This window comes from Plectropomus leopardus, chromosome 12, assembly GCF_026936395.1.
Source record: "Plectropomus leopardus strain MGB_pleo_1.0 chromosome 12, ASM2693639v1, whole genome shotgun sequence".
NCBI lineage: Eukaryota > Metazoa > Chordata > Actinopteri > Perciformes > Serranidae > Plectropomus > Plectropomus leopardus.
In genome coordinates this window covers 3,390,874-3,414,355 of record NC_142187.1, presented here as the reverse complement: position 1 = coordinate 3,414,355, position 23,482 = coordinate 3,390,874, and the positions used below count along the sequence as shown (strand labels likewise).

The window sequence follows — 23,482 nt, the reverse complement described above, 5'->3', positions numbered from 1 at the left end:
CATGAATAAGCATGTGTCTGGACCCCTTGGGTAGCATGTACCCTCTGGTGGAAATCTGTCCACACTCCCCAGGCCAACAGATGAAGCGAGTCCTCTACTGTACTGTTGGAGATTAACAGTACTCCTTTAACATCATATGGACATTTGATTTACCCAGCTTTCCCTAATTGCTGTTCAGGAACCAGAGTGTGATGGATGAGTGTGATCTTCTTTCTCCTTATTCAGACACATATTCAGGTACATGATTTGTACTTGCAAATAACCAGGTTGTGGCATGCTCAAAAATAATCACCGTTAACTGTGTCATGAGTAGTACTTGCAGAGACAAGTAGCTCCACATGTATCCTGACTGATCAAAAATATACTCTGGAGATGTTTACAGACCAGCTGCTTCCCAAGGCTCTCAGTGCTCAGTGAGGCGCACCACTCAAGATTTTGACTGGAAGACAAAATAATAGCAAAATAATGTGAAGACAGATGGAAAGACGTTTGAGATTAAATCACACTGCCGCTGTCAGAACAAATCACCAACTCAGAGACACAGCAACAGAAAGTAGTTCCGATTGTGGCGTGGTAAAGAATAGACAGATAGAGAGAAAGGCAGCGTAATCAGCCGTTTAAAATTCCGTGTCACCGAGCTGGAGAGAAAATTTAGTAGCCAAAAGATTGAAGCGTGACTGGTTTGGGAAAATGTGAGGAGGTAGTCCTTCTTACCACAAGAAGGGGGTTGATCCTTAAATATTTCAGTGGCCATCACATTATACTGGGGTTGAATGTAAACAGTAACTTCCAGATAAATAGAGCACAGTTCTCAGCAAAGTGTTCTTCTGGATAAATAAAGGTAAAAAATGGAACAAATGAAGAAAAACCTAAACTTGTACACTTCAGCTGGACCAACTAGAAGCAACCACAGCTAACTAATGTGAGACTCCAGCCAATCGAGCAAACAAGCCCCATAAAATACTAGTTAGTGTTGAGACAGAACATTTTCTCAAACTGGCTCAAAAAACAAACAGAAATTAGCCATAGAAAGTTTTCCCAAAATAGCCAGAATCAGAGACAGTGTGATCGGTCTGGTGGCTAAAGTAAAAAGCTCTTAAACAAGCCACCACATAAACAAAGTGCAGGTTACGATGTTTCGTCATGTTTGTAAGTTAGATAAGAGGGCCACTGGAAAAGGAAAGCTAATGTTGGTCTTCACTCAAAGTCACTGACTTCTTTATTGGTTAGCAGGCTGCCTGTAATGGAAGGATAATGCATTTTCTATAGAAAGAAGCAAAAGTCTGTGTGACAAGTTGCTTATGTCGCTAGATTACATTGCACATACAATGCATGACAATTTGCATGTCTGAGATGTAATAATGTAACTTCATTTATAAAAAAGAGAAAAGGAAAAGTAAGAAAAGAGGAAAACTCCAACTAAACCTAACTGACTTACTAGTGTTATCATCCATGACAAGTCATGTACCGAAATTCATATATAACCCACATAATCATGAGCCAGTGATTTGTGTATAACCCACATAATCAGGAAGGCTCCGATCATGTGACCAATAGACTAATGGGAGTAAAGATGGGTATTGTATAGAGTGAACGTCCACATAAAGAGGCACAACTTTCCCCCAGGAGACTAGTGTGTGTGCCCTGTGTGAAAGCACGAGAACTTGGGAGTTATTTTAAGGTACCTCATACTTAACATCATTTTATGTTAAGTATATAACATAATGATGATCAACCAGGTTTCTCTTCCTCAACCTAAGTATGTAAGGTGACAACACCCAACCATAGTTTTCCTAATCATTACCTAAGCAGTAGGAGTGCAAATTTATTGGGCACTAATTTCTTTCAATCTTATCGATATGCATCTAAATTTACTTCTCATTTTACCACTTCTAGTAATGGGAAGACCAGTAGATCAAACATACTTCTTAACTAGATATACCACTGCGCGGTTGCGTGCCTCTTCGCATTGCCAAGTTGCACTTACAGTTCAGATCCATGTCTGAAAACCTGGATGCTTCACACACATCGTCCCCCCAGCAGCACAGAAGCTCTCTACAGTCACAATTTTAAGGTGGGCCCACAACTTATTGCCCAAATAAGGCCATCTTCGGATATTGCGTTCATGAAAATGAGACAGATGCAAGGTCACAGCATTCATGAAAATGAGACAGATGCAAGGTCACAGTGACCTTTGACGTTTGACCACAAAATTCTAATCTGCTCAAATCTGAAGAAATTCCCTCAAGGTGTTCCTGAGATATTGCTTTCACAAGAATGAGATGCATGCAATGTCACTGTGACCTTGACCTTTGACCACTAAAATCTAATCAGTTCATCCCTGAGTCCACTTTTTGCCAAATTTGAAGAAATTCCCTCAAAGCATTGCTTTCATGCTCCCAAGAACGTGCCGGGCATATGCACATATGGACAACCTGAAAACATAATGCCTTTAGCTTTGGCTATCGCCAGCATGGAAGCAAGAGGAGATTAATTCCACACACAAAAAAAAAGGTAACCAGCATGGAAAGGATGTGATGATCTTCAAATATTTGAAAGTTTATAGGTAATATGTGTGGATTAACGTGTCTGTGTGTGTTTGTGTGACCTTGGTGTATTTCCAAAGGAAGAAGAGAGTCATGCTTAAAATGTACACCTCACCATTCAACACAGGTAGAAAAATGACACACAGAGATAAGATGTGGCGCCCCCTGCTTTTGCCTCGTATAAACTGGTGTACAGAATAATGGGGGGGGTAGCTGAAGCTCAGCAGTAGAGCATCTACCAGTGTGAGGGTTGGCAGCCTTTGTGGTCTACATGTGTCACTGCACAAGATACTGGGGCCCATATAGCCCAAAAGGCTAGTTTTAGTGTGTTGAGGAGGTAGCACCCTGTATGGTAGCCTCACCCATCAGTGTATGAATGTAAGTTTAAACTGGGGAATGGTGCTCATGTTGTTAAGCACTTTAATGGGCCACTAAAACTAGAAAAGCACTAAATAAAAGAAGTCAGTTTACCTTTACCATCAGTACCTTGTGGTAATACTTGGGCCCAGTGTTACCACTCGGCAAAATCACATCTAGCCTCTATCTCTCCCTGCAGGCAGTGCTTAATGCCTCCTACAGACTGAGATTTCAGCAATCTTATAAAATTAGTACAAGCTACACTGAGAGACAAAGCAGTTAGTCTTGCCTGAAATGTTTTCATAAACTTATTTTTTGCTTAAATGGGGAAAGATTGTGAACAGGAAGTGGCCCTACTGCTTTCTGCACAGTGAAAATGGAGGCCTAAATGAAGTAAAACAAAGCAGCGATGATCAAATATAAACCAAGATTCTGTTACTGAGTTGCATATTTCTTGCTTTAAATATTGTAGGAACGTATTTTAGCGTACTGTTCAACTGTAATACACGATCCAGCCATTGTGGCGAACAGACAAGGTTTTATTATGTCACAGACCAGTGGGAGCGTTTATTGGTCTGATGTATTGTGGTAGTTGTAGGTTTTCTACCTTTTGAGCAAAAGCCAATGCCACAGTCATTTTTCCTTTGTTTTCTCTGCTCATGCAGCACTAATTTCAAAAGTATTTTGCCTCTTTCTGCTGCAGTGATAGACTCGTTTTATGTGAGTACCCTCTTTATATCGGTGAATTACTTCTTTAAGACCATATCAATGTCTTTAAGAACCTGTGGAAAGCATATTTGCACATGCACATTATTATGAAATAGAAATTAAACATTAAAAGATGAAGCAGAGAGGAGAGAAAGAGGAGAGAGATCAGGTTGAGTTCTGTGTGCTCCTGCTGGTGTTCACTGTGAAAATGCTGTTACAGCCTGTTAAGGCCTGGTGACTGTGACTTTGATAACTGGCGTGTGTGTGTGTGTGTGAGTTTGGATAAGAGCACATAGCCTGGCAGCGACAGCTGGACAGAGACAAGACAGCCATGGGAAATATCATTTCGGCTTGTTAAACAACACACACGTACACACATTGGTGTAGCCTGCAGTTCTTCTTAGAATCACTGACTGCAGATCAGACCTCTGAGGGAAGTCCTCAGTCCAATAGGTCTTTTGTGACTAGCACCAAATCAGCAGTGAACTTTATCATGTTAAGGAGTTCTTTTAGCGTGAGAACAGGCAGGATTAAAAGAATGCAAGAACAAACACTGGTAAACTGTCATCTGTTATTAACATTTATTAAAGAGGAAATCGATAAGTTTTCAACTTTTCAATTCTACCCCCACCTAACATCTCCAAGTGGTATCTTATTGTTGACGCCACTGTCACAAAGACTAGCTGGATTGCTTTTCCTCAAAATTTAGCAACTATGATTCAAATGCAGAAACACATAGAATCCCAGATTAGACAAGAAATACCTATTTTATTATTAACTGTTTAAATGGTTAATTATTAACTGTTTCATCTATTTATTCATTTAACTTTTTTGTTTTTCTGCTAAATTTCAGGTAATTTTCTTGTAGGTCATAATCTGCAACTGCTGTGTTTTTGAAAGAAATCAAGCCAATTGGCTCAGGCTTCAAAGGGTTAAAGAAGTTATGGGTAGTAGACACAAAAATGGTAAGTTAAAGCTATGCTGACACGTGTGCCCTCATCAGTGCTTGTACTTCATGCCACCCCTGCATAAGTCAGTGCCCCACTTGGGCCATGCCAGTAAAAAAGAAAAAAAACTGGACACACCAATGGGCCAATGGGCCTTGTCTTTAAAGTTGTCTTTGGCTCTGGCTGTGAGCGTGTTGCTGCTTTACATTTGAGGACGTGTCATCAGTTCCCTCTCATTTTGTCAGAGTGCAAAAATGCACTCTGACAAAATGCAGATAGTTTCCAGGGTTAAAAAAAAGGAGTAGAGCACACTAATCAATTAACAGTCAATTAATCATTAATAGTGCAAATAGACTAATTTGTTTTTTAAAAAAAATAAAAAATTATCAGCACCAGAAAACAACTTATGTTTGCATATGTCATAAGGGCTGTCTGTTTCTATGAAAACAAAATACTTCCAGGATGATGAATCATTTTAAAGTAAATAGCATTATCCTCACTGTCTTTGTTCTGCTTGCCCTCATCTGCCTGATGCGGTGTGCCAGTGACACAGAATTTCAAAATAGAGGTGCATCTCTCCTCTCCAAAGATGTAGGACAAATTGTAATTTTGACTAATTTGACTAATAAATCTGTCCTCTACCTTCTCCCTTCATTTGAGAGAGGGTGACATGGACCTATCTTTTTACTTTGCATTAATGATATGTGATTTTTGCTCATTTAATCGATATATTGATCCAGATCGATGGATTATTACTCTCCTAGTAAAGAATGATGTAATTTTTTCATTGATATTTGTCTATTGTCTGTAGATGTTTCTTCTTCATTAGCCGAAAAGGTTGGGAATAAGTGACTTAAACTACTAAGCATGTTTTCACATAATTTTCTGAGTTCCCAAATTGTCTCCATACAGGAGAGAAGGATGATAATGTTTAATATGAAATTATTTGGATTATTTCACATTTCCTGACAGTGTTTACTGAATGTTGCCTCTTGGCAGTGCTGTTAGAATCAAAGCTGTGTTGGAACCACTGAAAGCAAGTCCGATTTTCTTTTTCTCTCTGCTAAGCCCATTGCTTTCTGCATGACAAGTTTGTAAAAGCACGTGTTTCAATTTATCGTCCATCCCACCGTTTGCCTTTCTACCCCACCCTCTCGGACTGTCGCTCCCTTCCCTCCTCTCCTCCTCCCTTCCTCTTCCCTCCAGCTTTTGAAGTGGAAAGCATGGAGAGATTAACTTCACTTTATAGTCAAAGGGCGGAATGTGATGATACGAGAGGGAATGTAACTAATCAGCAGTGGGCTGTAATCCACAGGGACAAGACAGGACAATACTGCTGGACTCCAACTCCCCGCTCAGGAATGTATGACAGGACAGAAAAAGCTGCGACCACGAACCAGGAGAAATCGAACTGAATACTGTACACACAGCTCTGTGTGGGAACTTTTGCCACTCATGTTGGGAATGACAAAAAACCCTCAAACAGTCACGTTATTAAGACTTGTCTCCATACAAAGTTACACTGACAATAGAAAAGTATTTTGCTTTAACTATTATGAAGGAAATGTTAATTGCACAATGTGATAACTGCACTATAATAACATCAGAAAGAGAGATGGAGAAGGCAACAATAACAATGTCAAGTGAGAAATCCTTAAAGACTGCAGTGTTCTCATTAATATTTAGTTCATGCCTGTAATTCGACTAAAAACAAATATCTGTAGACTGTAAAAAGAGACTATTTGTATTAATGCTCTTGTTATGTTCATTTGTCATTACAGCAAGAGTATTCCTGAGTGACCAGATTCATGCTTAATCATCCAAAAGTTGTCGACAAACAAACAAAAAACCTAAATAAACACTGCTTGTACCTCATTACTATTACAATTACTAACAATTCAATCAATATGAAGCGCAATAGGGTTATTCACCTCTTACAGATCATCAGATTTAAATTAGGCCTACATGTTTAAACTTTTTAAAATATGAAAACTGTGAAACATATTTGTATAGTAGGGCATGTACTACAACAAAAAGACTAACATCTTACATGTATGGTATGATTAACGACAACCTACCTGATTATGATAAAATATCTAAAAAAGCGCAATGGTGTTTTTAGTGATGAGGATTAGCATCAATTGTTAGAACAGACTCAGACTGTATTAATATCCACAAAGCATAGGAATATCCAGTTTAACATATTTCAGAAGACAAGAACATCTCCCCCATGTGTCAGCAATGTAAAATCAGTGAAGCTGATTGCTGTACACAGGGCTTTTTTTCTTTCTTAACTCTGATCATTTCTGATCCGTTTGTGAGTTTATATACAGTCTGCACCCTTCAATGTCTGTTAAGTTAGTTTCCTTTTTCTATTTGAGTGTTTGTTTTGCTGTTTATGTATGTTTCATTATGCTCTGCCTCTTTTTTTAAAGTTAATTTTTATATATATGTATATGTATGTGTGTATATATATATATATATATATATATATATATATATGTATATGTATGTGTGTATATATATATAATTTATTTATTTTTATTACCACTACTATTTGATAGGCATCCTTGTGTAGTTTTTCCTTTTTTTTCTTTTCTCACTTTTTGTTTTTATTAGTATTATCATTTTTCTTTTTCTTCCAAATGCACAAATGGAAACTGATATACATTTGGAACTGTAATTGTACAATAATGTGAGCTGTAAAAACAAATCATTGCAAAAAAAAAAAGAAAAAAAAAAGAAAATTGAAATTACCTTGATATAAAATACAGCTTTACATAACTTTTTAAAAATTTGTTTTAAATTTAAACGTTTTCTTTCTTTGGGATAGGAATGTATTTCTTGCATTTGCAAATAAAAGTCAAAAAAGAATAGAATAGTTTGAACACTTCTGACCTCAGTTTTGTGGCTGTGAACCTTATTGCTATCTCAGGAACCAGCCTGTGTTTCTACAAGAGCTGGTTTGGTAGATAGCAACAAGGTTCTAGAAATCATAAATGCAACCAAGAACCACAGCTGTTTGGTGGAAAAGGGGTACGAGGAAAATGGGAAGAAATCTGGCTGTCCTTACAAAAGCTGCACTAATAATAATAATAATACTTGTAAACGCTAGAGAGGGAACAGTCTGTTTCCACTATAAGTATTACATGTTACAATTAAAATTTCATGTTAAGTAATCATGACTTGAAAAGTCAATAAAACAAGTTTTTCAATGATTATGACTCACCACAAGTACAGAAGGGCCTTGAGCTTACAATCATAAAAGTGCACACAAAATGTTCAGCTGATTGGTCCAGTAGTTTGTGAGATTAGCTGCATATAGGCACATACACGCACACAAAAGGACATACACAATCAAGTGCAAGTTCCTCTCCAGGTTTACCTTTGGCAAAGATAATTAATCTGCTATTATTTTTTCTGAAATACATGAGAAATAAGAAGGTCTATTTGTTAGCATGAGGGGGAGGTGTGAGGAAGTTGCTTCTTAACAGGGATCCATTCTGGATTTCTAATCTGAGCACTTTAAAACCAGAGGTGTAAATGGAGAATTAGAATTAAAGCCATCTCTGTAGAGTCTACTGGATTACATTTGTTCCATTTTAACAGGATTTCTTTGACAACAATTACATGTGTAGTTCTTGGATAGATGTAAGTTCAAACATAGATGATGATATATTGATGACATAACAGATAAAGCATGGCATACTCGAGAGGACTTGTGCGAGCTGGTTACTATCACATACTGAGTTGGATGTCAATCCATCGTTGGGCTTCGACATCAACCCATTCATTTCCAACCAAAATCCAATGTTTATCCAATGTTGGAAGGCTGATGTCAACCCAGCGTTGGGTTTTGATGTCAACCCAATTTTTATTTCCAACCAAAATTTAACATATATCCAGTTTTGGATGGCTGGTGTCAACCCAACATTGGGTTTTGATGTCAACCCGATTTTTCTGTCAAAACAAAATTCAACATCTGTTGAATGTTGGAAGGTTAATGTCACACCAACATTGGCTTTTTGACAGATATCTAATTTTGAATCAAACCACAATACATCTATCCAACGTTTGGGGGTGATGTTGAGCCAATGTTTGACGTTTTGACATCAACCTGATTTTCATATCCAGCCACAGTAGGACGTCTGTCCAACGTTAGAGCTAAATTTCTATCTAACATCACATTGACATCCGGTGCCTGCTGGGTGTTAACAAACCCTTCCCCTTCTAAGTGTGTATTCACACTGAATGTGACGCGAGTGTTTCACATGGAAGGCTTATATACAAAGTCAATGCAAAGATGTGAAGATGCGAATTCACATTAGGCGGTGTGATGAATGTAATGCAAATTTTTCAACTTGAGCAAGAAATTCGTGTGATGCTGTGTCACTATAGCCTATCAGCGTTGAGATGTAGTTGAGGTTCAGTAATAAAGGACAAAATTTTTTGCTGTCGGTGGACACACAAAGCTACACTCAGCGTCAGTACAGAGACAGAACAAATGAGCATTTGGAGGGCTCAGAGATTAATGAACAATGCTTTAACTTTACATGACAAGCTCTGAAAATATACCTTTGTATTGAGTGAGCTATTTTTGTTGAGCTGCTCCTTAATAAAATGCTCTGAGTAATAAGTTGGTCTTTTATTGTGAAAAGTAAACAAAGGAGGGCGTGTTATGCGCCGCCGTGACAGTCTGATAAATAATAGTTAGCATCTTGGTTCACTCTACTTCAGGGCATGGAGCCTGCGTGTTTACATCCAGCTTTCTGTTGGATTTCACTGAAAGCCAATTTAGTCGTTAGCTGCCTCTCCTTGGTAGCAGAAGCACAGCTGTTGAGGGTAAATTTTCAACAAGTTGCAAAATGCCCTAAAAATACTCCAGTGGCCATACATGTGCAAGTAACACAACGTGGAAATTTTAATCGCATTAGGTGCCAACATGCCATTAGACCACATTTTTGGAGTTAGTCTTCAGATAATTCATGTTAATGTGTGTCAATGTCTACAAAAGGAGCAAATTAATCTCCTGGATGACAAAAGTTACAATGAAAGCTTTATGTATTTCACTTGCATGACTCTTTATGGAACGTTGAGTAACCTTTGCCATCGACTTCTACCAGCAAACAAGCAAATGCAATAAGACTGACAACTTTTCATTCTTCTCATGCCCTTCCCCCATCCCTCCTGCCCGCCCCTCACTGCCAAACAGTGGCATGCTCTGGATGAAAATAATGAGGTCTCGTTTTCCCAGAACACAGTAGCGTAAGCTGACTGGAGCACAGATAGTTTTTGACTTGGCAAAAGAATTCTTCAGCCTTCATCACTGTGATGCCAACGGCCCGCTCATTCATACCACTGATCTTCATCCTTGGGCAGTGGAAATGGAGGAGGGTTGATGGTGAAGCTGGACTCTGGAACTGCAGTGTATATGGACTGTTGAGCCACACAAGGTTTTATGTCACTGTAATGTAACTCTCAACAACCTGCAGATTTATTCTATTGCAGGAGAGTAACAGCTTATCTCATTGAGCTTTCAATGTCCTCAGGAAAATTACTTTTTTGTTGTTAACCAATACTAACCAATATCAGTGCTCAGATCTGATGATGCAGTGCTGTATCTGTGGCATCTACGTTTATATGCAAAACAAGCAACAAAGTTTCCAGTTCATGTGAACTATATTTTCTGTGCCACTTCCTTGCTGAAAACAAACCTGCTAAAAACCAGCTTATGCTGGTAGATGGTTTTAGTTGGTTTTAGATGGTCCTGACCCAGTTCTTGCTGGTCTTTGATGGTTTAGTTGGTTGGGCCACCAGCCAGACATGCTGGTGTGACAGGCCTGTCAAGCTGTGCACATATATCTTCATGCACATCCCATTACAGAGGACTTAACTGATTTATACCCTTTGCTTTTCATACTTCCCCCTCATGACACTATTATTTCTTAAACTCAAGGACAGTGATTTGGTTTCAATTGTACAGTGACCTCAATGTTTCTGAATATCAAAAATATTCAGAACCATACCTTAAACTGGTCAGCCAGCTTAACCATTTTAGGCTGGTCAAGCCAATTTTTCACCAGATGGATTATTTGGATAAAAAAAAAAAGTTAAAGCATTAGAAATGGCAGTTACAATTGTCCATCCCACTGGACTGTGCAAGCATAACTATGGTAGGTACTTGGTATTTTGTCAGCCTATTGGAATTTACGGCACTGCTCCCTGGTTCAGTTTAGGTGGTGACTTAAATGCTCATGTTTGTTTTGGGCTAGACCACAGAAAAGTGGGGCACAGCCCTATAGAGTACTCCTGGAGTGAGTCCTAAAACCCAGAAATTAATTACCATTTCCTCACTCTGGTTCCCACATTTGAAAGTCGGTGAGTTTTCTGAAATAAGGTCTATGGTTTACACCAGATGAGACTTTCACGTCTTGCTCTATGAAATACGAAACTATTGCAAACTGTGCAAAAACATGGAAAAGCAAATCCAGCTTGGGAAATATTGATGCTACCCTTTAAGGATATTTTGCTTGAAATACAGCACTAATCATTAAAAAAGAATAAGAAAACCCTTTATAACCTTCTTCTTGCTGCTTTCTACTTTATTTGGCACCGTACTTTACGGTACAGAAGTACAGAAGGAGTAAAATATATGCCTCTTTGAAATTAAGGCTTTATTAGTTGAGCATACTGTATTTATATCACACCATGACCTTACTCAAGGATGCACGATTATGGCATGTATGTGCTAAATCTGATCCACTTAGCATGAAGTCACCATCATCTAATATAGTCACTTACTCCATATTAGCGTCGACCCTCATAACATGAATTAATTCAAGCAATAATTCACTCTGAGTCGTACATGTAGTAACGCATTAACATATGATTTTGACATGTAGCCTCATTATAAAGTGTTACAGAAATGTCCTCAGAAAGAGAATAATAGTCTATTTGTGCACAAACCAAACACACACACACACACACACACACACACACACACACACACACATACACACAAACTGCTTTAGGCTCTAATGACTCACCGAAGCTTGTTTGTAAAAAGCTATATTAGCTGACTGCATCAAGGAGAACAGGATTATTTTCTGTGAATAACAACGAGGTAAAGCCTGAGCTGCTACTGTATATCTCTCAGTGCTTCCTCCGTTAGATAGCACATGACCTTGAAAAGAGATAAAGCTCTTATGTTGTGCCGATATATAGTTATTAAACAGCATAGATTTGTATGGTACAAACAAAACCTATACATTTGGTGCAATGTCTGTTGTTACGCCTCTTGCCTCATCAATGCCTAATTTAAACAAGTACAACATACAACAATAAATATAGCAAAAGGGTATCGTCACAGAGGAAGCGCAATAGTCCACCACAACAACAATAGTAAAATGCTACCTCTGCCTCCGAAAATGAAAGAAAAAGAAAATGATTCTAAAAAATAATAATAAAAATTAAAATGAGATACTGTTAAGGATGTGCACTTAAGCAATGTGCAAAATTAGCTATGCCACCCTTGGCAATATGCAATTTTGCTACAGCAATCAATACAAATACAAGCAACAAATACGATACTACAGTGACAATAACTACAATATCATAACAGTGACAGTAAAATCAAAACAGACTGAACAGTCAGATACAGTACAGCAGTTTTAGTCAGCAGTCCTTATTAAAAAATCTGACTGCTGCAGGAAAGAGATCTCCTAAATTTTTCTGTGGAGCATCTGGGAAATAGGAGCCATTAACACTATTGTTTTACCTAATGCAATGTTTGTACAGTATGTACATGTATGTGTACAGCACATGTCGGCATTTAAGAGTTAAAAAAATAGTATATATAACAGTATATCGGACAAAAAGCAAGGTCTCCAAAGGCTCCAAGCAAAGATGGCTCCAAGAGCGAGCCAATCCTGATACAACCCCATGTTAAAATGCCCAACTTTACAGCAGAAATAAACATATTTACAGCATGGTACCAAAAAAAAAAAAAAAAAGTTTGGCAACACTTTATATTAAGGTCTTAATAATAATAAGTAATAACCGTTAATTAATAGTTAAACCACTTGCAAGACCACTTGCACTAATGAGACATTGTTTAACAATTTCGTTTCAAATATCTTTATTGTGAAGCATCCATACAGCATTAATACATGTTTCCATATAATGGGCATATTGCCTCATTTTGAAATCCTACTATAGAAAAATAAAACAAAAACAAACAAACATAAAAACAGCACAACAAATAACATATAGCATAGAGCCTCCCTCTCAACCCCAACCCCAACCCAGATGTAGTGCTACTTAGGTCTGATAGAAGCTATGTATAAACATTGCATCTTAACCATCCACCTTCTCTAAATATGAGATCACAGGTTTCCAAAACCTTTCAAATTCTCCTAATCTGTCATTGAGGATATGTTGAATCCTTTCCAAATGGAGGGTTTAGTCAGTGTTGTTATCCAGGCTTTAAAAGTTGGTATGTCTTTCTTTTTCCAGAGCAGAAGAACGGGGCAGAGGAGGCCGTAGGACAGGAGGTGGTGCTGTGCACTCCTTAGGTTTTTACAGTTTTCTGATGCACCCAATATAACTAAAAGTGGATCTGAGCTTATTTCAACCTTAAAAACCTCTGAGTAAAATGAAAAAAAAAAATGCAGCCCAGTTTGGGACATAGTACATAACTATGTAATGTATGTGGTTACATTTTTTCACAAATCGGTGACGTTTCTGGGAAGATTTTATGTAGTTTTGCCTTTGAATAATGTAATCTGTGTAAAGTTTTAAACTGGATCATACAGTGTCTAGAATTAAGGGAACATCTATTCACATATTTTAGGCCCTTCTCCCAAATGTCCTTTGCTATTTCCCTCCCTAGGTCTATTTCCCATTCCCACTAAATACCCTCCATATTCACTTGTCCATGTTCCTGCAAAAGATCGTATATAAATGAAATTGCATTTCCCTCTGCTATGCAGTCTTTGAGACACTGGTCTAATTTGTCGGGTACTGTATTTGTACTGTAAATTGTCCAGGTGAGTCTTCACATATTGTCTGATCTGGAGGTATCTAAAAAAGTTGTTCTTTGGCAGTCCATATTTCTCCTGGAGTTGCTTAAATGATGCCCCGAATATATAAATCCCCAACACAGTACAGTCCGCATTATTTGATCAAAGGCTCCATCCATAATGGAAGGAGCAAAGGATGGATTTGCCAACAGGAGAAGTGTAAAGGATAGAGCTCTAAGCTTAAAATGTTTTGATATTTGTCTCCATATCTGAATAGTACTATGAATAGTTGGATTATAGTTATAGTATGATTTTTGGAGATGAGTGGGAGACATCAAGATCCTCCCGCTCCATGTCCAGCCAGCTGGCAAGCAAAACCGTCTCATCTAGCCAGTAGGAGATGCACCGAATAGTTGCCGCCCAGCAATACTGCATAAAGTCCGAAAGGGCCAGCCCACCGCTTGTTTTAGGTTTGCATGTCCCTTCCTGATCCTATGGGATTTATAATTCCAAATAAATGTTAGAATTATAGAATCTAATTTTTAAAAAAAGGGATTTAGTAAGGTAACATTGTTTAACAATTTAAAGACCACTTATCAATGATAATAAGATGTTTATTACATAAGACTTAATAAGTGTTAATTATAGCAAAACACATTTATTATTGGCTTGTAAGATATTTATGAGCACTTATTACATGTACACTTATTTACATGTATAGTTTTAGTTTTAGTCGGACTACCACAATAATTCAACTCTTTCTAACATCATGTAAATATACTGAGTATTTGTTGATTATATAAAATTATATTCTGTGCTGACATTTCTTATCACTTGTCCAATGACATACACACTGCAACTAACATACAGAACATGTGATAGGATAAAATCAACTTGTAATATCCGTCCCCAGGTAGGCTCTATATGTGAGGACACATATGTATTATTGCATATACATATGTACAATAGCGTAATGTAATAGGACTTTTTTTAAACGCCCCGATCAAAGGTTGTGAGTTGACCATGGAGAGGCAAAGTAGCAGTGAATGGCAGGGCAGCGGTGTTTTCTTAGTGCTGGACTGACACACTAACACGGTGATGGATCACAGTTCATGCATGAGCTCTGACACCATGACAGCAACTCATCGAGCCTTGGAGCAGCAGCAGCGAGGTCACACATGAAATCATTCTCTGCTTTTCCGACTTCAGTCTGGAATATGCATGTATTGAAGTGAAACACATGAGACATATTTGTCTCCCTAATTTGAGCATTTGTATCTTAAGTTTATGCCTGAAATAAAATACTGCAAGGCAGACAGCATGAATAGACAATGTGTAAATGCAAGCCAAACCCATTATTCGAAATGTCACATGCATTTCACACTTCCTCTGCTCCTTATGCTGTGTTCACATCATATCATACAGACTTTAGCTGTGAGAAACAACAAAACATTAATGTCAGTCTCTAAGTTTTAATTCCATGTCAGAGATACGAGGAAGGTTTCACAGCAACAATATATCCCACTCTGCAAAATATGTGTCACTAAATCAGTGGCAAAATTGCTACAAATCTACTAAAACTGTCAATTAGCCTACATCTGAATAAAATAAAGTGAGAAAGGGTCAGTTCACCCTAAGATCAAAAATGCATATTTGTCCTTTTACCTGTAGTACTACTGCTATATCTAGACTGTTTAATGTGAGTTCCCCAGTGGTGAAGACATCAGCTGTATAGATGTCTGACTTCTCTCCGATATAATAAAGCTAGATGGCATTCAGCTTATTATGCTCAAAACACCAAAAAACACATTTGACAAAACTCAGCAGCAATGTCTCTTCCCAGAAATTATGACCTAGTTACTTAAGAAATTCCACAGAGCTTGTTGGGAGCTGTTTCATTTAGGAATTATTTTCTCCCTATCGAACCACACCCACCAACTGAATCACCAGGCAAAAGGAAGACAGATGTAGACATAACATTACGAGACTTCACAAGGATCCGCAAAAAAACTGAAAACACTGTAGTCCACATGACAGGCCAGTAGTTGGTGGTGTAACTTTGTAATGATACACCATAGAAGAAAACCAAAGGCACGCTCGAAGTACGGCTGTGACGTCACCGTTCTCACAGGATCTGCACATTGCCAGTTTACACGGTGACAGATTCAAAGGTTTGCATTTTCAGGCCCCTAAAAATGTCATTGTTGCATGAACGAAAGGCCAAACCTGAACATAAGTTCAACATTTCATGCAAACACAATTGCCGTATAAACAGCTTCTGAGGCTATTACCAGGTCAAGAATTCTGGAGGTTGCATTTGCAAGTATAAATTGAAGTTGTGAAAGCATTTTGGGTGCAAGAGGTTCATCTTGCTACACAGCAGAAAGACCCATTGGCAGAAGAAGCAAGCTCAGATCAATCAGAAGAGCAAAATCTTGAAGGATGAGGAAATGGATATTGACAATGTGTCAGTTTCATTAACGCATATTAAAAAGAAAAAAAGGAGGTTATCACTAAACATCACTGCTAGTAGTGCTGTGTAGTGTTTGTGTTGTGTAGTGCTGAGTTACAAATGACTGTGCGCATCTTATCCAGGAGATAATGTCAGTATATAAGAATAAAATACCAGCGTTGCTTATCCTGTGCAAATGCACCGCACAAAACGCAAACCTCGGGGGAGTCACGTCTCAGTCACATGAGGTCCCTGGGTAATACCGGTCCTGTGCGAAGAGGGCTTTTGTCAGTATTTGTGAGACATTACTGGAGCATTCCTCTTTTGAAGGAAAACTGCATTTAATTCATCTTGCTGGGAATTGAGCGGTACTGTTCAAATTTTCTGAAACAAGTGATACTGATTTATGTGTTCTCTTTATATAACACCAAGCACTTCAGGAAACTAAAAGTCACTAAAATACTGTAGGAAGCTCTTTGAATGGGATAAAGATGATACAGATACGGTGTATCAGTGTTAACCCAGGTACAGAATCTGATAAAACAGATAAATATAGGCTATATCCAGGCTGCAGACTTATTTTTTAGAAATAAAGTTGCAGAAAAGCCACCAAAGTCCGTCCTGTTACGTTATACACTATTAGAGCATCGTGTTTGGTTAAGTATTATTTGCAGAGCTCAGAGATGCACCTTACCTTTGCTTGAGCTATTTCCTGTATGCTCAGTGGGTTTGTCCTCAAGTGCTAGAGGTTGTGTCTGTCCATTCGTCCCTTGCCCTATTCCAGCCGAGGAAGCCTGGCTCTGGGCTGCGATGGGTCTCTGGACCAGGTTGCCCTCACTGCCTGCCCTCATCAGCCTCTCTCCGATCCGCAGCATGCATGAGCGATTACTCTGTGCCTCCTTCCTCAAGCTGGGGCTCTTAGACCCCGCCGATCCGGGTCGAACCAGCCGCGAGGAGGACTTGGACATCTTCCCTGCGGGGCTGAGCAGAGCGCTGGATAGATACTCCAGGGTTAGTCCTCGTTCCCAAGTTGCTCTTGCCTTCTTCCTTTACCTCTGGGTGATTCTTCTTGTTTCTCCTCCTGCTGCTTTACTGTCTGTCCCACTTGTTTCTTGCCTGCTTCTCTTCTGTCTCTTATTTCTTGCTTTCATGCATAGAGGAGGACTGCTGAAGAAGGATTTTGTGCCTGCAAGGTTTTCTCATCCAATTGTTGTCTTCCTTTCAGTTCTTAAGAGTTTTTGCCCATGCAGTTGTCTTCTTCTGTCTCTCTCAATGTCTCGATGTTCTCCTGAAGTGTTTCTGATGGTGTGTTGCAGCTTTGAGTCAATCGCTTCTACCTTCAGTCTTCTTTTGTCTGTCTTCTTCGTCCCTCTCTAGACTGTCATATCTCTGTACCTCTGGACCAGCCCTATGCTCACAGCAGTGATAAGTGTGCAACCGAGTGGCTGTTCACTGAGCGTAAAGCCAGTTCACCGTGTATTATTCCCTGTCTTCCTCCCACTGTCTCTCTGTCAGCAGCAAGCACCCTCTGTGCGCCTAAACTCCTCCGGGAGAGCTCGACACACGCTCTCTCTCCCTGCCACCTCCTCCTCTCTCTCATCTCTCGCTCCTTCTTTCCACTTTGAAATCCATCTTTTCCTCTTTAATTTCCCTCTCTGCTCTCTGTTCCTTCCAACTCTCTTGAATAAACTGCATCAACATGAAAATACTGCTCACATGATGGCATTGTCACTATACACCATGCTAATCCGTCTTGATGTCTCAATACTCGCATTAGCAATTTTAGCAGTTTTTCCTGATTCCATGCGTGTCACTTTTACTAAAACACCAAAAGCTTTCAGTTTCCAGTAGGTGATCTCAGTGTTGCAGGTCTCACTACCGCATGAGGCGGTTATGGTGACATCAGTGGGCGTGTCATATTCAAGGCCATTCTCATTCATAAATTGTCAAACGGCGACACTTTGACGATGTTTTCAGCATACATTCCCAACACCAAAAGCCACTGTTTGCATCCCCATGATCCACCCCTGGACGGCATTATCTGAGAAGGCAGCCAGAGAAAACTGACGGCACCTGCCAAGGCAGCCTGATAAGCGTCACTTGAGAATGCAGCCAGACAGAACCTGTCACGTCCAAATGATATGCCACAGAGTGGCATCAGGTTGAAATGCTTTCAGTTACGCTGCAAAACATAAAGAGCACAAGGGTGCCTATAGGGTAGGCGGGAGGGGCAGTAGGTGGGTCCAACAAACCCTGGACTTTTATGTGAAAGTCCATCGTTTGCTTCCCGTCTGAATGTAGTGGGGGTTTTTTTGACACCTTACCATGTGCCTCCTTCCCCTAATCCTAACCCACACCCTCATTGCCAAATCCTAACTATCCATGCCAGCATGTGAATTGTTGATGTACCGACATTGGCTGCTATGTGCTTTTGTTGCTTAAACATAACATGCAGCGTAATCCCACCATGTGCTTACATTGACATCACAGTAGCAGCATCCCTGTAAAGAGCAGATGAAGAAGTCTACTGCAAAGCAGCAACATGTGACAACTTGGGATGAGAGCATGTTGCATATTCTACATGTTGAAAATATATAGAAAAATGTAGAAGCCAACAATGAAGAAGTCAAGTAAGAAATCAGCAGAAAAAGAAAAAGACTCACTAATAGTTTGTTCATGCTAGTTTTTTGGGGGGTTAAAACTAATATCTGCAGTAACAGCCTCCTCTCCCCTTACCAACCCTCATGACCCCTCAGATCAGCCTCTGCCAATCTTCTCTCCACCCATATATCTATCTTAAACACTTTTGGGGACAGAGTCTTCTCCAGGGCTGCTCCCAGGCTTTGGAACTCCCTCCCCCAACAGCTCCGTGACTCAGGGTACATCCCATTTCTTCATCCATGTTTACCTCACTCGGGTCTCTTCCTTGCGTCTTAGTCCCACCCACAGGAGATGCAAGCGGAGGAGCCGAGGAGAAGATATGAAGAGAGAGACATGTCTTTAGACAAACGTGATGTCCTTTGCTCTGGAACGTCACGTTAAGCGACGTCTGTTTCTGATGACGGTGGCAGGTGGATCAGCTGTCTGTCGGCTTTATTAACACATGTACAAACTTCTAATGGAGTTTGTGTCTTCACACGCAGAATGTAGGCTTATAAATATATATATATATATATATATATACGGTTATATGATTTATTCAATATTTGCATCTGTCTCTATTGATATTCTGATCTTAAATTTGTTAGTTTAATAACTTGTTGGTTTAATAACCCAGAATATGATCATGCTGTCTTTTTAACATTGAAAATTATTTATTGGACCAAATAATTCAGGGAAAATTTAAATTCTGTAACTCATCAAACCTGACACTCAGGAGTGAGCCTCACATGTGACTGCATGGAAATGACGATTGGTGTTATAATTAAAGTTAAGGAGGGAAATAACAGATCATGACAGAAAGAAAAAGAATCAGGAAACATAACGTATAAAACTTGGGAGTGATGCAGTGATGTTGCGATGTGTCGGATCAGTCTGATCAGCTGTAGCTGCAGTGCTGCGCGCGTCCAATCATTAACTGTTACCCGGTCATGGGGGTATGTTGGTCGGTAAAAGACTTCCGTGAAGGCTGCCATCGTGTATCCTCACTTCCCTCTCCTCCAAGAGCCTCCTCCCTCAAAACCCATCTCTTCACCTCTGCCTACTACTAGCCACCCAACCCTTTTTTTTTTGGAAAGCGACCCAGAGTCCTTGAAAGGCGTGACATAAACCCTGTGTATTATTATTATTATTATTAACTAAAGTTTTCAGATAATCAGTGTAATCTGCCATTTTGTTACTACTGTTTACTTCTGGTTTGCATTGTGAAACACCTTCTGGTGATGACATTGATTAAAATGGTTCTGCACAAATCTGGTAAAAACATGGTTGGCTACATAGAACCAAGGTTCCAAGATTCCTAAACATAACCGTCTCAAGAACCAGAGCACATTTGTGCAGAAATTCTTTGATTTTTCTCATTGTAGTGACACAGCTGCATCTAAACAAATAATGGAGAAATGTCAGTCTGGTGCGTCTCTCCTGAGTTAGTGAAACAATCATTGATCTCAATTCAAAATTTATTTTGCTGTTATTGATACAGTAACTGTCATGTATTGTAAAATTATATTAGTTGGGTTAGGTTTTGATATTATTTGAATGTGAAGAAACCACAGTTATGTGCAATATTACTATATGTATTACATATGTACGTATAATGTGAGAACAGTGGCATCATGGCTACACTTTGCCGATGCAAATTAAGTTTCAGACAAAGCCATGCACGTGTAGGAGGAAAACAATAACAACAATGGCGGACTACCTAGCTGTGTTTGTGCTACTGACTCTGCTGGGTGTCCATTATCTGCAAGGACCTAGTGTTTTTCTATGGTGTGTCATTAAGGCTGTATTCATACATGTGGCCTATTTGCTTTGTTCAGAGGCTAAATTAAGACAATTGCTGCATATTTCATTTGGGTCGTTTGTGTTCACAAGGCAACAGTCTGTAGCGGTACAAAATTGGAAATGCCATGTGCGACCAGCTGTTCTCTCATTGGTCAGATATCCCAGAAGGAAAAACGCCGGTAAAAAACAGCAATAATGGAGCACCAACAGCATGTGTGGCAAATTTGTTTTTGCACATTTCTGTGGTTACTATACCAATGTTACGTAACTGAAGAAAATATCCAATTCTACCGCGAATCCAGACTGTGCATCGAAAACAATCTTCTACTCCATCAACTGAGGAGAAGACGTGCCGCCTCAAGTAATCGCCGATGAAGATGGGCTCTGATGGGCGCACTTTCTGCACATCACGCACTCACACGACACTACAGACGGTGCATCAGGTAAGCTTCATTAGATTATTGTTATCTAATCAGAAAATTGTGCATACCATGTCTGTGTATAGGTCTTATGCGCCGGAAGGAGACATTAAACCAATACAAGACAATAATGACATATTGGGATAACATCTTCCATCTCTTTGCCTTCACTACAAGTAGATATGGGTATATCCACGCACTACATCTTGGTGGCCACACATCTCCAGCACTTGGACTGACCAAGAGTGGCTTCTGAACTTCAGGATGCGAAAAGGCACTTTCTCACAATTGTCTAATGCCCTCCAGCCCTGGTTGACCTGACAAAATACCAGATACAGAAAGCCAGTGCCTGTTGAGGTTCAAGTGACAATTTGCGTCTGGAGACTGGCAACAAATTTAGAATACCGCTGTCTGTTACACCTTTTTGGCCTTGGCTTGTTCACATGTTGTGTCATCACTCAAGAAGTTGTCACGATCATAAATGCAGTATTAAAGCCACAGTACATCAAAACACCCTCTGCTGCTGAGTTCAGATTAATAGCACAAGGCTTTCGTGATAAATGGAGATTTCCCCAGGTAGAACACACATTAACATCAGAGCTTCTTCTGTTGCGCCAGCGGATTATTATAAGAAAAAGGGGCCTTATTCTATTATTTTGCAAGGTGTGGTGGACCACAGACTAATTTTCTGGGACATTAATGTTGGGCGACCAGGTAGGATCCATGATGCCCGTGTTTTTGCACTTTCAGGACTGTATGAGCGAGGTAATAGTGGCACACTTTTACCTAGAATGATAGAAACATCGAAGGGATTGATGTCCCGCTTGTTATTTTAGGTGATTCGGCCTACCCTCTGCTCTCATGGCTGATGAAACCTTACCGTGAGGTTAGAGTAACACAAGAGCAAATAGGTTTCAACCATCGCCTAAGTCAAGCTCACTTGACTGTAGAGTGTGCCTTTCGGCGCCACAAGGGCAGGTGGAGATGTCTGCTAAAGGTATGTGATGCCCACATTTCCCTGGTCAGCCAAATTGTGTCAGCATGTTGTGTCCTACACAGTTTTTGTGAAGTTCCTGGATAGAGACAATGTGATGGAGGAAAATGAGGACAACAATGGGATGGATGTGAGACAAGACCCACAAGTGGACAATGAGAGAGCAAATGAAATTAGAGATGCACTTTGCAGATATTATTCTCGACTGTAATGTCAAGATTCCTGTTTTTTATTTTTATTTTTTTTTGTTGCTTTGTGTGAGATATAACGGTTCTCATGGTTGTAAAAAAGCTCATGGAGGTAGGCTTTTTATTCTATTGTCGTTCTGTCGTTCAAATAATCCAATGTTGACAAAAAAAAAACAAAGGCTTCAAAGTTAAACTTGTTCTTGGATTACAAGAACTTTAGTAGGCTAACACAGGTCAGCTGTCCAAGCAGACAGTACAGTATTGTATAACAAAAGAACTGACTGAATAATAACTTTGTTATAAAAATAAAGTTGTATTCAGAGTAAAGACAATACACAATGCTACGTTTTTACAGTTTGTACATTTTTTTTCTTTGTAAAATGCAAAATAAAGTGCAAAACATGTTTTCAAGTGTTGAGTAAACTTTTTTTTCTTTACAATAGTATAACTGATTTAAACATAGCTTTTTCAAACCAGGAATGTACTAGACTGGGTTCTCTACACAGTTCAGTAGTTCTTCAGTCTGTCAGTAAAACATTGTATAACAATAATTTTGAATCTGTAATGAACAATAACAATAATTGCTGTGTTGTGAGAGATTTGGAATGTCATCAGTAAAAACAACACTTCAAAAACATCTGCCTGTTTCCAATGAAGCTCTGTGTAGAAGTTACATTTTCATGCTGCTGAAGGACTGCTGAGCCCCAATCTTTCATGGGTTCTAGTAGCTCTTGGTTTGTTATCCACAGAGTGACATTTTGCTGAGTATAAGCTCTGTTTTTAGATAGAAGAAATGTCAGGAGATGTTAAATCAACTTCCTCTCTAATCTTTCAGCTTCCTTATGTTGTTTTAGAAATATAATGACTCCTACTGGGGGGGGGGGGCTTAACATAACTCTGATAATAGGCTCTGAATTTGAGACGAAGTCTGACAAAGATGCTAAACACAAACACACCAACAGTTTACTGTCTCTAACAACCTCTCTAACAAACCCTCCTTATAGCAAGACTATTGTACAGTTTGTAGATATGCACAAAATAGGAACTGTGCAGGCAGAACTAGATGTGTTTTAATAAAGAGTAAATGAACAAGCAAACTAACGGACCTATTGGCAGACATTTCCTGCTAGGTAGCAAAATTTTAAAATTAAGTTAAAAAAAAAAAGAAAATAAAAATAGACATTAATATTATTTTCTACTTTCATTGAATTATTTTGTTAACCAACATCAGTCCTAATTATAAACATCAAATATTCATTAATTTTCAGAATTTTAACCCTTTCATTGCCACGTTCTTGTCATGGTGCCACTATGTTTTTAGATTTTAAAAAAAAGAAGAAAAATATATTTTCTATATACTACATGCAAAGTAGTTTTTTTATTAGCACAGCCTGGGATATGTCAATGA

At 39.1% G+C, this 23,482-nt stretch overlaps 1 protein-coding gene and 1 long non-coding RNA gene across 3 annotated transcripts in view; one reads left to right on the top strand and one right to left on the bottom strand.

Annotated features, from left to right (window-relative positions):
- The window catches only part of LOC121951855 (sickle tail protein homolog), a 117,594-nt gene extending 99,718 nt beyond the window's left edge, over positions 1 to 17,876 (bottom strand). The window contains exon 1 of one of the 2 annotated variants that reach the window (XM_088085019.1): positions 16,725 to 17,876. In XM_088085019.1, the coding sequence (XP_087941145.1) occupies positions 16,725 to 16,998 (274 nt within the window). In that variant the 5' untranslated portion in view covers positions 16,999 to 17,876. The remainder of the gene's footprint in view (positions 1 to 16,724) is intronic. The other variant, XM_042498341.2, reaches the window with a different exon arrangement.
- Positions 16,923 to 21,421, top strand: LOC148187903 (uncharacterized). The gene is made up of 3 exons (XR_015778095.1): positions 16,923 to 17,041; positions 20,776 to 20,916; positions 21,073 to 21,421. It is a non-coding gene; the product is annotated as an uncharacterized LOC148187903 (long non-coding RNA).
- Positions 21,422 to 23,482: the final 2,061 nt, after the last annotated feature.